Source organism: Macrobrachium nipponense, chromosome 6, assembly GCF_015104395.2.
Source record: "Macrobrachium nipponense isolate FS-2020 chromosome 6, ASM1510439v2, whole genome shotgun sequence".
Lineage (NCBI taxonomy): Eukaryota > Metazoa > Arthropoda > Malacostraca > Decapoda > Palaemonidae > Macrobrachium > Macrobrachium nipponense.
In genome coordinates, this window is record NC_061108.1 from 98,673,575 (window position 1) to 98,685,578 (window position 12,004).

The 12,004-nt window shown below is 45.1% G+C and overlaps 2 protein-coding genes across 2 annotated transcripts in view; both read left to right on the top strand.

The window, feature by feature from the left end:
• Nucleotides 1–12,004, top strand: part of LOC135216664 (uncharacterized) — a 388,956-nt gene that overhangs the window by 119,151 nt on the left and 257,801 nt on the right. The gene's annotated exons all lie outside the window — the stretch shown is intronic.
• The window catches only part of LOC135216436 (transmembrane protein 243-like), a gene marked incomplete at its 5' end in the record, with an annotated part of 44,280 nt that continues 40,150 nt past the window's right edge, over nt 7,875–12,004 (top strand). Inside the window, 2 exon segments of the mRNA XM_064251806.1 lie at nt 7,875–7,959; nt 8,529–8,675. Coding sequence (XP_064107876.1) covers nt 7,888–7,959; nt 8,529–8,675 — 219 coding nt within the window.

The following is a 12,004-nucleotide window of genomic DNA, read 5'->3' on the forward strand; positions in this document are numbered from 1 at the left end:
GTTTTCTGAGAATCAGAGGTATCCGGGCGAACTTGTCCCGACACTTGGCATTGCCTTCGAACGCCAAACTCGATTGATGTCCTTGAGCTTGGCTTTCAACAGAACGTCCGTGACTGAGGCAAAACTGGAGTGAGCCTAGGATCCTCTCCTGATTCCTTCTCGAAGTCTCTTTGCACTTTAAGAATTGTCTTGTTGCCTTGGCAATCTCCTTTCTCTTTCCTGCTGGAATGGAAAGAGTGTGAGAATCCAAGTCCCAATGAATCCCTAGCCACTGGAACTTGGACTCGAAGTCAACCGGGGACTTGGTCCTGTTGATCTTGAAGACCCTAAATATTCCAGGAAAGACATGACCTTGTCCGTGGCTTTCATACATTTGCCTTTGTCCATCTCCCAGATTAGCCAATCGTCTAGGTACGCCACACCAATATACCCTGGGATCTTTAGCTCCTGCACCACTGTCTCCGCCAGTTTCGTGAAAACCCTTGGTGCTATATTCAGCCCGAAGGGCATTACTTTGAAGGAGTAGGCTTCTTTCCCTAGTTTGAAGCCGAGGAATGGTCGGAAGTGCCGAGCTATCGGGACATGATAGTAGGCGTCTGTAAGATCTATAGAGGTGGTGACGGCCCCACGGGGAAGTAAGGTCCGCACCTGAGAGATGGTCAGCATTTTGAACTTGTCGCAACGAATGTACAAGTTTAGACGGGACAAGTCTAAGATCACCTTCTTTTGTCGGTCCCTTTCTTTGGGACGCTGAATAGACGACCCTGAAATTTCAAGTTCTTCGTCTTGGAGATTGCTCCCTTCTGGAGAAGGTCTTGGAGTAATCCATCAATTCCTGCGTTTGTTCCATAGAAGGTGATGGGTGGAGGAGGACCTTTGATCCAACTCCAGCCTAGGCCTCTGGATACTATGCTTTTTGCCCAACTGCTGAACCCCCAACGATGACGAAAGAGGACAGCCTGCCTCCTACCTGAGAAACTTCATTGAGATGATGAAGGCCGGGATCTCTGCCTGACCTTGCACCTCTAGTTCGCCCTTGGGCTCTGGTCCTCCGCGCTGGCGAAGGATCCTCTAGCCCTGCCACCCCTAGCAACTCTGGTAAAGGGGTGAAATGCCCGACTCTCATAGACCGGGTTAAAAGCGGGCGACACTGAATACTGTGAGGAGGCCTGTTGGTTAGACGGCGGCGAAAGGAAGACAAATTGATGCTGTTGCTGAGGCTGAGCCTTAGAAGTCGAAGGCTGGGATACCTGTTGAATTGGAACAGCTTGTAGCACAGGATGCTGTTGCGGGACTTGGAAAGGTAGGAACTTCCTTTGCCTCTTCTTAGCCCTAAACTGGAGGAAGAAGACTCTGATTTCCTTTTGAAAGGGATTCCCCAACGCAACCTGATGCTTTGGTTAAGACGTGATGCCTCACTCTGAACCTCGGATACTGCTGAAGCTGGGAAGAGATCTGCACCCCAGATTGAGGAAGCTAGAAGCTTGTTGGGTCGTGCCTTATCGTCGCCTCAGACAGAACATGCTTCCTGCAATTTCTCCTAGCAATCGCAAAGTCGTACAAGTCACATTGCATGCTTAAAAGTAACGACTTCGCAATGACCTTAAACAGCAGCTCCTGAGCGTACTCCCGAGCCGCCGTCTCTGTCATCACTAGGGAGTTAAGAGGACCTTGCGAGACGTGTCTTAGCGTCAAATTCGGCTTGGATCAATGCGTCTGACAGCCTAGGAAGGCGTTCACTAAACAAGGTGATTGCACAATCTGGCTTCAGCTTTCCTACCGAGAACGTAGCTGGCAAAATCCTCCCACAAAATCCTCCCTACCTGGGAGTAGTAAAGATGTGGGATTCTGTCTCCCTAAGCTGGGGCATGGGCTCTCTCGAGTCACTGCCTGGAGTGTTAGTTCTGCTACCTTTGATGTAAAAGGTAAGGGTTGCCGACATCAGTTGTAAACATGGTGAAAGGACTTTTAAAAGCTGTTATTCTAGTATTTGAGCAGTCCCACTCTTCTAGGCTCCGTACCCATGTTTGCTGAGCCTGATCTCTAGAGAGGATAACAGTCTCCTTGGGGACCTTATCCTCTCTAACAGAGCTGCCTCCGTAAGCCTAACATAGCGATAAATGGAGGCTGTAAACCTTCGGGGAAAAACTCGAAATCCTCGAGCCTACGTGTGCCGCAACCTTCTATAGTCAAACATCCCATTGACAAACGGAGCGAAGTTAGCCACCCTCCAGGGATTACCCGGGTGGGAAGGGAGGGAGCGTGGACCCGTCAGGCATGTTCTGAGCTTGCATCAAGCTACTAGAAGGGGCCGAAACTGCCGACTCCTGTCTGAGACCTGCAATCAGGGAGTCCTGAGCACCTAACCTGCTAAACACTTCTTCAAACCTTGCTGCAACTGATCTGAGTAAACTACCAAGGCCACTGACCTGATTTAGAATATTTGTGTTGAACTGGTCTTGGTCAACGGAAGGAGAATCATCCTGTCCCTCTTGCGGTACCTTATGAGGTATCCGGTCCCTAGAAGTTAATGGAATGGAACTGGTAGGGCAATAGGAAGAATTCCCTCCTTGAGACCTTGGGGATTGAAGGTTTGGAAAGTGACTTTATTTAGTTTTAATATGTGTATGAACCTCTGTGACTGCCCAGTCCTTGGCATTGTCTCTGATCTGCCTTTAAGCAAGGTTTTACCCGCAGGTTTTTTCTTTAGTTTAGGAATCACAGAGAAGGAGTGCAACCTGGGAGGGGGCAAACCTCCTGTGAAAAACCCATGAAGGAATTGGAAGTAGAAGGAGAGGAAGAATCAGAGTCACTCAAGGAAAGATCCCGGTGACTAACTAAGCTAGCCTCATTAACACTGTTACCTGTACCTGTGCCTAGTGTAACGGGCAAATCCTCAACCCACTTCAAGTGAGACTTCCTCTAGTCCAAGGTCCGGCAATTCCGCCTCTTGCTGTTCAATAACTGAGTCTTGTATTGATTTGATAATTGGTGCCGCTACTTTTGGATCGACGTATCCGGCAGATTTTTCCGGCTGGGAAGAGCAAAGTCGCCATATCTCGGGACAGAATATACGGCTTAGCCTTCCCTACGTTCCGTCCAAACCCTCCAACCCAGATCTTGAGGGCGGAGAGTGCAGCATCCTTAATAGACTGCTCAGCCTGTAATGCAAGGAATGTGTCAATACCAAGTAAATTCCTTGAACATTTATTCTATAATTATTTGATTAAACAATGTAATTTAATTAAACAAATTTTAATTGATCATTTATTTATCTCATTTCAATTTTTTTTTTTTTTTTTTTTTTTTTTTTTTGTTTTTTTTTTTTTTTTTTTTTTTTTTTTTTATACAATAAACATAGAATCAGCAGTGCGGCAACTTACCGAAGAGGTAGCCTGATGTACCAAGTCGTAGCAGGCAAAACAGTTTTCATGATGCCAGACCACGGAATCAGGAAGCAGCACTGCACAGGGGGCGTGGCCCCGCCCCGACAAACGTCATGGCCGCACGGATCTTGCAGAGCAGCACTACAGCCGGCAACCAGACACTGAGAGGCCTGTAAGTGCAATAATATATAAGAACAATTGCACACACTTAATAGGATAATGAAGTATATTTCTTTTATTATTTATTTTTTTTTTTTTGTGCCGGAGCATTCCGGGCTATAAAGAAAAGAAAGGGTATAAATATATTCATATGTTAACGTCCCGGAGACTGTGTAAGGAAAAAAACCACCCGAGTTGTATACCCGGAGCTGTATGACCCGGGGCCCGGGGAGGGGGGTACACGAAGTAACCCGGGACGGCCACATGAACTCGCAAGTTCCGTGGCAAGAAAATAAAAAAAAAAAAACATAAAAATAAAGATAAAAATAATGATAATAAAAACTAAATAACAAATATACTATCTCCGCCTACGGAAGAGTAACTTCCGTAAACATAACCCTCAATGACTCTGGGAGCGGCCGGAATCTAAACCCGCCTTATGCGGAGAGGGAATGTTTTACGGCGGGTGGATGTAAGCTCCGGGAGTGAAAGAAGCAGAGCGCAACAATCCACGGAAGCCGAGGCTGAAACGCAGTGCGACTAACAACTCCGGAGGCGGTCGGCTAAGAAGCGACACTCCCCAGCCCAAGGTCCTGGGAGACCCACTACACCTCCCCCCCTCCGCTGGTGGGACCGGCCGTCAGCGACAAACAACGAGAGCGGCACCCAACTACGGGGAGTCCCACGAGGGGGGAGGGGGAGGGAGGGAGGGCTGAAGGGGGGGACGATCACGTGACCAGCGATACCCCGCGAATAAAGGATCACGAGGAAAACGCAGGCAAAGCCTATGAAGGCTAGCTGCTGACCGAACACCCAAATATAACATAGACAAAATAAAATCAATTACTTAAAGCTAAGGGAAAAACATGCTTTAACAGGGGTAATGAAAATAAGGCGAAAATATAAAACGCAATGGAGGCCACTCGATGAGAGTGGGCGCAACAAGGAAAAATTACTTGCTCACCGACAAAACGAAAACAAACGGTAAGCTGACGAAAAGAAAAAGGGGAATTCTTGAATGGAAAATACCAAACTAAAATAAAAGGGGGAAGGGGGGGGGGGAACGATAGATAAACAACGAAGCACGAAACAAAGAACGTGCACGAACGACGACCCCCCCCTTGAAAACAGGAAATCATGAAAACAATAAACGTAGATCAAACAAGATCGACAAAGTAACTGCCACCCAAGACATAATAATATACTGAAAATATATACTGAAATACCATAAGTTACGAGTATATAAATAAATATATATAGGTACTGATTTACTGAAAGAAGCCGCTCGAAATTGGTACAAAACAAGGGAACGACGTAATGGCGGCTCGCTACCGCTCGTTACGGGAGGAGATGCCTAACAAAATCCTAACCTAAATAAAGGCAAAACGAAAGGCAAAATCACTCCCTAAATACAGAAAAAGGGCGAACCAGTACTTAACTTGGGTGAAGAGGCAGATTGACGATCCATAACGAAAAAGAATAACGAAACTAATAAAAAGAACAGATAGCTATAAAAAAAGCGTGCAACGCTGGGAGGCTATCGATAAGAATGACGCCGCAGTCCCCCATTCAACAGGGTAGCTGGGTGTGACCTATAGGTCGGCTCCCCGTTTTCAGGGTCTTTTGATGAGGAAAAGGCTAATTGGAGGGTTGCTGTGGTAGTGTTTTAACACTCGCCCCAGTTCTATACCGACACCTTTTATTTAGGTGAGCGAGTCAGAGACTTCTGACATGTCCAATTTAGCAGTTCTCTGTATCATAGCAATGTTTTTACTAGAAATAGTGCTAAAGAGGACACATTTCACATGATACAATAAAGTTTTATGCATACTTACCAGGCAGGTATATATAATTAAATTACCCTCCTCCCCTCAGGAGACAGGGTTCAGAGAAAATCTGAGGCAAAACGGGAATACTAGTTCCAAGTACCAGCGCCACGGGAACGTGGGGGAGTCACCTGAACTACCAGTGGTCTAGCGGTTGCCGAGAGTTTTGAAAATTCTGCCAGTGCGAACAGACAACAGAGAATGTTGTTTGACAGATTTGCATCTGTCAAACAACAAAGACCTTCACGATCATTGAGGTCTGTGGAATCTCGATTCTAGCTCACCATCTACTTTTTGTCTCGCCTGTTTTCTCGGAGTCAGACACTCGTGCGAGATCAGGCGACATATAGTAGCCCTGAGTTTCTTATTGACGAAGTCGATTGCGGACGACGTTGGGTTGCGTTGATACACCCCCAAGGTTTGCTTAGATTGAATCGCCCAGGCAGTCCAGACACTCATCCTTCAGCTAAGAATAGTGCCTTTTGGTCTTCAGGGTACAGCCTTGCTGTCCTTGATTCGTCTGACTGGTCAACTGGTCGTTCACCTGACTTTAGTACAGACGTAGTCTGAAGTTCTGATGTCAAAGCATTCGAACCTCTCCTGCCTGTTAACTTCTTGTATGTGATCAGGAAGGCCTTCTTCTAACCACCCTAGATACGACAAAGAGGGTTAGTGAGATTTTAAGCCATCGTCACAAGTTTTGGCTTTAGAGAACACAAGGAAGGTGTGCTCTCTAAGCCTTTCGTTATGGCCTAAGAATGGAAACCCTTTTTGTCCTTGGGCCAGGATCTTGGAAGCAAGGATGACACAAGTTAGTGGGGAGGAGCGAGAGAGAGTCCTGTGCCCTGTCAGGTCTCTCAAGTTTTATCTACTTAAAATCAAGAAAGTCGAAGTCAGTCGGGCAATCTGCAATGTTCCGAAAAAGACCAGACTTGCCCATATCGAAGTACACCCTGGTTTTAGGGTTAAGGAGTTTCTTTACAAAAAAAAAAAAAAAAAAAAAAAACAAAAAATGCTCCTTCATTGTGTTTGCACAAAGATTTGAAATCTTTTTATCTGAATGCTCACGAGTGAGGGCGCGGCCTCGGAAGCATTTCAACAGAGCATGGCACTCAGCAACATCCTGAGTACCATATTTTAGCAAAGCAACTCTGGGTTCACTTCACACTCCCTGCGAGATGTGAAGATGGCATATGAGATCTGCTGCTCGCTAGGGCCATACGTGTCTGCAGACACAATCTTGGGGGCAAGAAGTACTACTCATCCTATCCTGTAGAAAAATGGTTAGGAAGAGCTCTTAATTTAGTTGTGGAGTCGCTGACAACGGCGACTTCTAACTCTGAAGCCTTAGTTAACACACATTAACTTTGGCTAGGTTGGTCAGGTGGTGATATTATATAATTATATATATTATTTATTTTACTTCTTAGCCCTCATGGTATGGTCAATATGGTCTAGTCACATTGTGGTCACGCCCCCGTTGACCAGATCATCTGGAGTGCACCAGCTTTATAGGTCTCTACCTCGCTGGCAACTCTAGTAAAGCAAAAGCAGACTTGGGTGACAGTAATCACGAAGTCGGCTATGCTAACAGGTGGAACCAAGATGTAAATCATCTGCATGCATTTGTTTCCCAAAATCCTTCTATTCTGTCCCTTCCCACCTCCAACGGTGGATTCAGCTATATATATACTGACAGGTAAGTTTCATGAACAAAATGATATTGTTATGATACATAAAGTTTGTTCATACTACCTGGCAGATATATATAACAAGTACCCACCCACCTCCCCTCAGGGGACAGTGGTAAATAAAAATTATGAATAGAAAATGGGAATGGTTCCTGATACCCGCCTCCCAGCGGCGGGAATGGGTACTAACCACCTGGCCGACCACTGCGTGTGTCGGAAGTTTTTTAAATTCTGTCGGACTTCAGAAAATACAGCTATATATATACCTGCCAGGTAAGTATGCATTAAAACTTTATTGTATCATCACAATATCATTGTTATTTTACAATAAAGTTTTGTACATACTTACCTGGCAGATATATACGATTGATGGCCCTCCCAGCCTCCCCTCAGGAGACAGGTGGAGAAAAAATTATAACGGAAAGGGGGAATTGGTTCATACACCTGCCACCCAGCGGCGGGTGGGGTAGATCACCTGACCTACCTGTCGCATTTGCCGCGAGTTTTGAATTCTGTCGTGACGTCAAAAACGTAAGCTAAGTATATATCTGCCAGGTAAGTATGTACAAAACTTTATTGTAAAATAACAATATCATTTTGGCCATTTGTGATATACGTGTTATCCTATAGAATGGTGAAATTGGTTTAAAGGTCCCACATATACAAATATTTCTGTTAGTTGTTGAGGTTGGTTTTGAGGCATCTACGCCAGTGGTATTTCTGTATTTTGTACTGATTGACAGTTTTTGAAATACTGTATTGAATTTTTTTTTTTTTCACTGAAGTTGCTGAAATCAACCTTTCTTTTACAGTGCTTTTATCACTATGATGGGTGAAGGGGAGTATACGCCTCTTGCCGATCGCCCCTTGTTTGGTGCAGCAGAAAGTCAACCAAGGGTATGTTTGATACTAAATGGTAATGTGTACAGCAGTTTGTTACTAGATTACATATTTCTGTTTGCACCAGATTTTTTGTGGTCTATGCTCAATTGTCATTGTTAATACAGGAGACTGGTAACTTAAGAAGGAAATATTTTTGCAAGGAAGTTTCTTTAGTAAAAGCTGTTGAAAGCCTTCAGTACTCCAAGAATTACTCTGAGGATGTTGGGTATCATATATAAATGTAGTGTATATAACTTTAGTGCATCTGCATGCAATGATATATTATTAAATCATGATACAGTATTTATACTACAGTTCTAGCTGTGCATAATTACAAAATTCAGCTGAAATATCAACGGTACAAGTTACTCTTTCTGAAAGATACATAGTACAGTGTTGTATACATAACTGGAAGAATGAACTGCACTCATTTCTTGTTAGTATAGTTAAATTCATGATTTGATACTTACTACATTACAGTATTGTATTAGAGTTTACCTAAAACTGTACAGTGTATTTGTATAACTTAGAGGCCATGTAATTAGCATGCTGTATAAATTATTCTTTTTGTTTTTCTCCCACAGGGACGATTGATAAATGCCTTGATAATATTTGTAACAATATTGCTGGTGCTTATCACTACAATTACAGCTTTCTTCCCAGGACCAAAGTTCCTTGATATGTTCTTTGTGTTTTGCATCATTCTCATCTGCATCTCTCATCTCACAGTGGTAAAATCTTATGAATTTTTATTCAATAGTGTAGTATGGTATATCGTGTGTGGTAGCATGAAGACCATGAAATTACAATAGTTATTTGTGTAGTACTACATTTCTTTAGAGAAATTTAGCTTTGATGCATTTAGATTTTGTTAAATAGTTGTTTTTATACATGAACTTTCCTGTCAGATATATACTTAGCTTACGTCTCTGATGTCACGACAGAATTCAAAACTCACGGCACACGCGACAGGTAGGTCAGGTGATCTACCTTACCCGCCGCTGGGTGGCAGGTGTATGAACCAATCCCGTTTTCTAGTCAGATTTTCTCTGTCGCCGGGACCGACTACACCTGTTGTCGGTTCCTCCTGATAGTTGGATTAATTTCTCGTTGCCTTGGATTGTTTTGGACTGACTTTTGGTGAAGTATCTGATCTTTTTGGCTTGGCATATGCGCTTTGTGGACCGTTTTTTATTTTCATACAATCAACTTACCTGTCAGATATATACATAGCTAAGACTCCGTCGTCCCCGACAGAAATTCAAATTTCGCGCCACTCGCTACAGGTAGGTCAGGTGATCTACCGGCCTGCCCTGGGCGGCAGGACTAGGAACCATCCCCGTTTTCTATCATATTTTCTCTGTCGCCGGTGGTATCAACATTGTTGCTATTACCTCCTGACTTAGATTCTTATTTCATCCTTTGATCATCGTTTCTCGGCTTTTTGGTGACGTATCTGGATCGTGTTTTTGGCATTCGCTACTGTGGACTGTTTTTTGGAATTGCTTTTTGGATTTTTCTCAGTATGTCTGATTCAAATGTGAGTGTGAGAATGTGTGAATGTATTCTGCAGGGTGAGGATACCGAAAGCTTCGGTTGATCCTCACACTGTATGTCGTAAATGTAGGGGGTTTCAGTGTTCTGCTAATAATACTTGTAATGAATGCGAGGGATTAAATGCAGAAGAGTGGAAGACTTTAACTTCTTATTTGAAGAAGTTAGAGAGGGATAGGGTTAGACGTCTGAAAGGTGTGAGTTCAAGGCCTATTGAGCCTTTTACTGATAATTATTCTAATCCTAAGAGATTTAGATTCTCCCTAGTGTCTAATTCACAAGTGTACTTTCGGAATCGGCCTCGGAAATCGCTGATCTGAAGCTACGATTCGAGACATGAAGTCCTAAAATGGCGGACTTACAAGGTAAGGCTAGTGAAAGTGAGGCATTACAGTGAAGTGAGTTCTCCCCAGTGTTGTGGAGGGGCGTTTGAGGTTTGATCGTCCCTGCGACGCTCCAAGGCCTAGACCTCTTCCAAGCTCCCATGCCCAGAGGAGAAGGAAAGTCGAAAGCCTTAAGAGGTCTGTGGGGAATCCCCAACGGTCAGACGTCCCTTCAGCAAGCTCCTGTGTTTCGTGGCAGGCTGCTCAAGGGTGCTTTAGAAAAGCGTCCTTCGTGAGTGTTTTCTCATCCTCTCCCTCTCCCTCACCTAAACGAGGGTGGAAGGAGTCGGATTTATCGAGGCCTCTTGAAACGTCATTTGAAAGAACCCGAAATTGATTCGAGCCCAGAAGCGTTTTCTCAGGATGACGCTCCCTCTTCTATTAAGAAGGCGAAGGTGGCGTCAGCGTCACCCGACGAGGACGCAGAAGTACCCTTTCCTACTTCTCCCCCGATTGATGACGAAAGGCGTCATGCAGTTGACGTGGGAGAAGCTTCAAGGAAGATTATTATGGCAGTACAAGAACAACTGGCCTCTCTGGTGGGAGTTTTAGCGCCTCGTAGGAAGGACGTTGCGCTTCCAATCAAGAAGTCTCGTCCTCTCTCCCCTGCTAAGCGAGAAGCGTCATGCAGACGTGAAGCTTCTAAACATATACAGAAGCTTCGGGTTCGAGAGCGAGATCGGTAGCTTACGAAAGATACGTAACGCCAGAGAGACGTGAGACGTCTTTTAGACATGAAGCGTCTTTGAAAGCGGTTGGCAGACGTGAAGCTCCAACCAATATTTTGGCGCCAGTTAGGACGCCTTTTGAGAGCGGAGCGTCTTCCAGGCGCGAGGCGTCATCCGGACGTCAGCAGCCAAGTAAGCGGGAGGCGTCAGCCAGGACGCTTGGCGGACGAGAAGCGTCATCCAAGCGGGAAGCTTCTTCTATTTATGGAGAGAAGCCTGAGCTTTTTGGCGCCTTCCAGGGCTATTAAAGCGGGGAAGAGGAAGGAATATCATTCCCTTAGCCCCTCTCCTATTAGGAGTTTGTCTCCTCCAGAGGAAGAGCGTACAGAGTTGGGAGCGGAGACTCATTTAGATCCCGAGTTGGAAGTAAACTCGGATGAAGAATATCAAGGAGAGAAGGACTGTCGAACTATAAGTTTTGATGCCTTGCTTCTAGAGGAGTATGGAGACGAATTGACTCCTGGCCGCCGCTCCTCCTTCTCCGCGCTCTCTGTTTTCGAGTGCTAAGACGAAGAAGTCTTCGTCTTTGTCTCAAAATGAAGCCCACCATTTCAATGAAGAGGGCTCTACAAATCCTTAGACTCTTAGATGAAGTCTAAGAAGGACTTAGTAAGAACGGTCCTTCTGCATGCCTCCAGCGAGACTAGCTGGTAAAAGAGGGCATTTGGTATCAGACGGGAGAGAATATGGGTATTGCTCTCCCGTCTACGTCAGAAGCAGACTTTTCGACCTTAGTTGACGCTTCACGTCGACTAGGTCTCAACTCGGCACGGATTACGTGGGGCATTTCTGAACTGGACCATCTCCTCAAGGGACTCTTTCATGTATTGGAAGTTTTCAACTTCTTAGATTGGTCCCTTGGGTGATGTCCAAGAAAGCCCATGATTCGGAAGGAATCGAACCGGGAAGCCCTTTTGTGCATATTGTCTTGTATAGACAAAAGCGGTGCAGGATGGCTCGTTTGAAATCTCCTCTTTGTTTGGAGCAGGTCTTCTAAAGAAGAGGACGGTATATGGTGCCTTTTTAACCAAGGCAGTCTCCCACGCTCAGAGGGCAGCGCTGCTGTATTCGCCTTGTCTGACTTTTTGTTCCCTTCTCAGTTGGTGAAGGACATTGCTCATTCATTAACTGAGAAGGCGACTCAGGACCTTCTGACGCGTCAGCAAGGAAGAAGAAGCTGTTCTTTACAACTGACAAGAAAGGACCAAGAGTACATCGGTTTCAGCCCTTTCGAGGTGGCCCTACCTCCAGACCTCCCGCAAGAAGGAAGGCTCCTGAGAAGAGAGGTAGGTCTGCCTTTCGTCCCTTTAAAAGGGAAAGTGAAGCTTCTCTCCTCCAAGCACCAGTAGGTGCCAGGCTCCTGGGATTTGTGGAGGCCTGGACACTTATAAACGC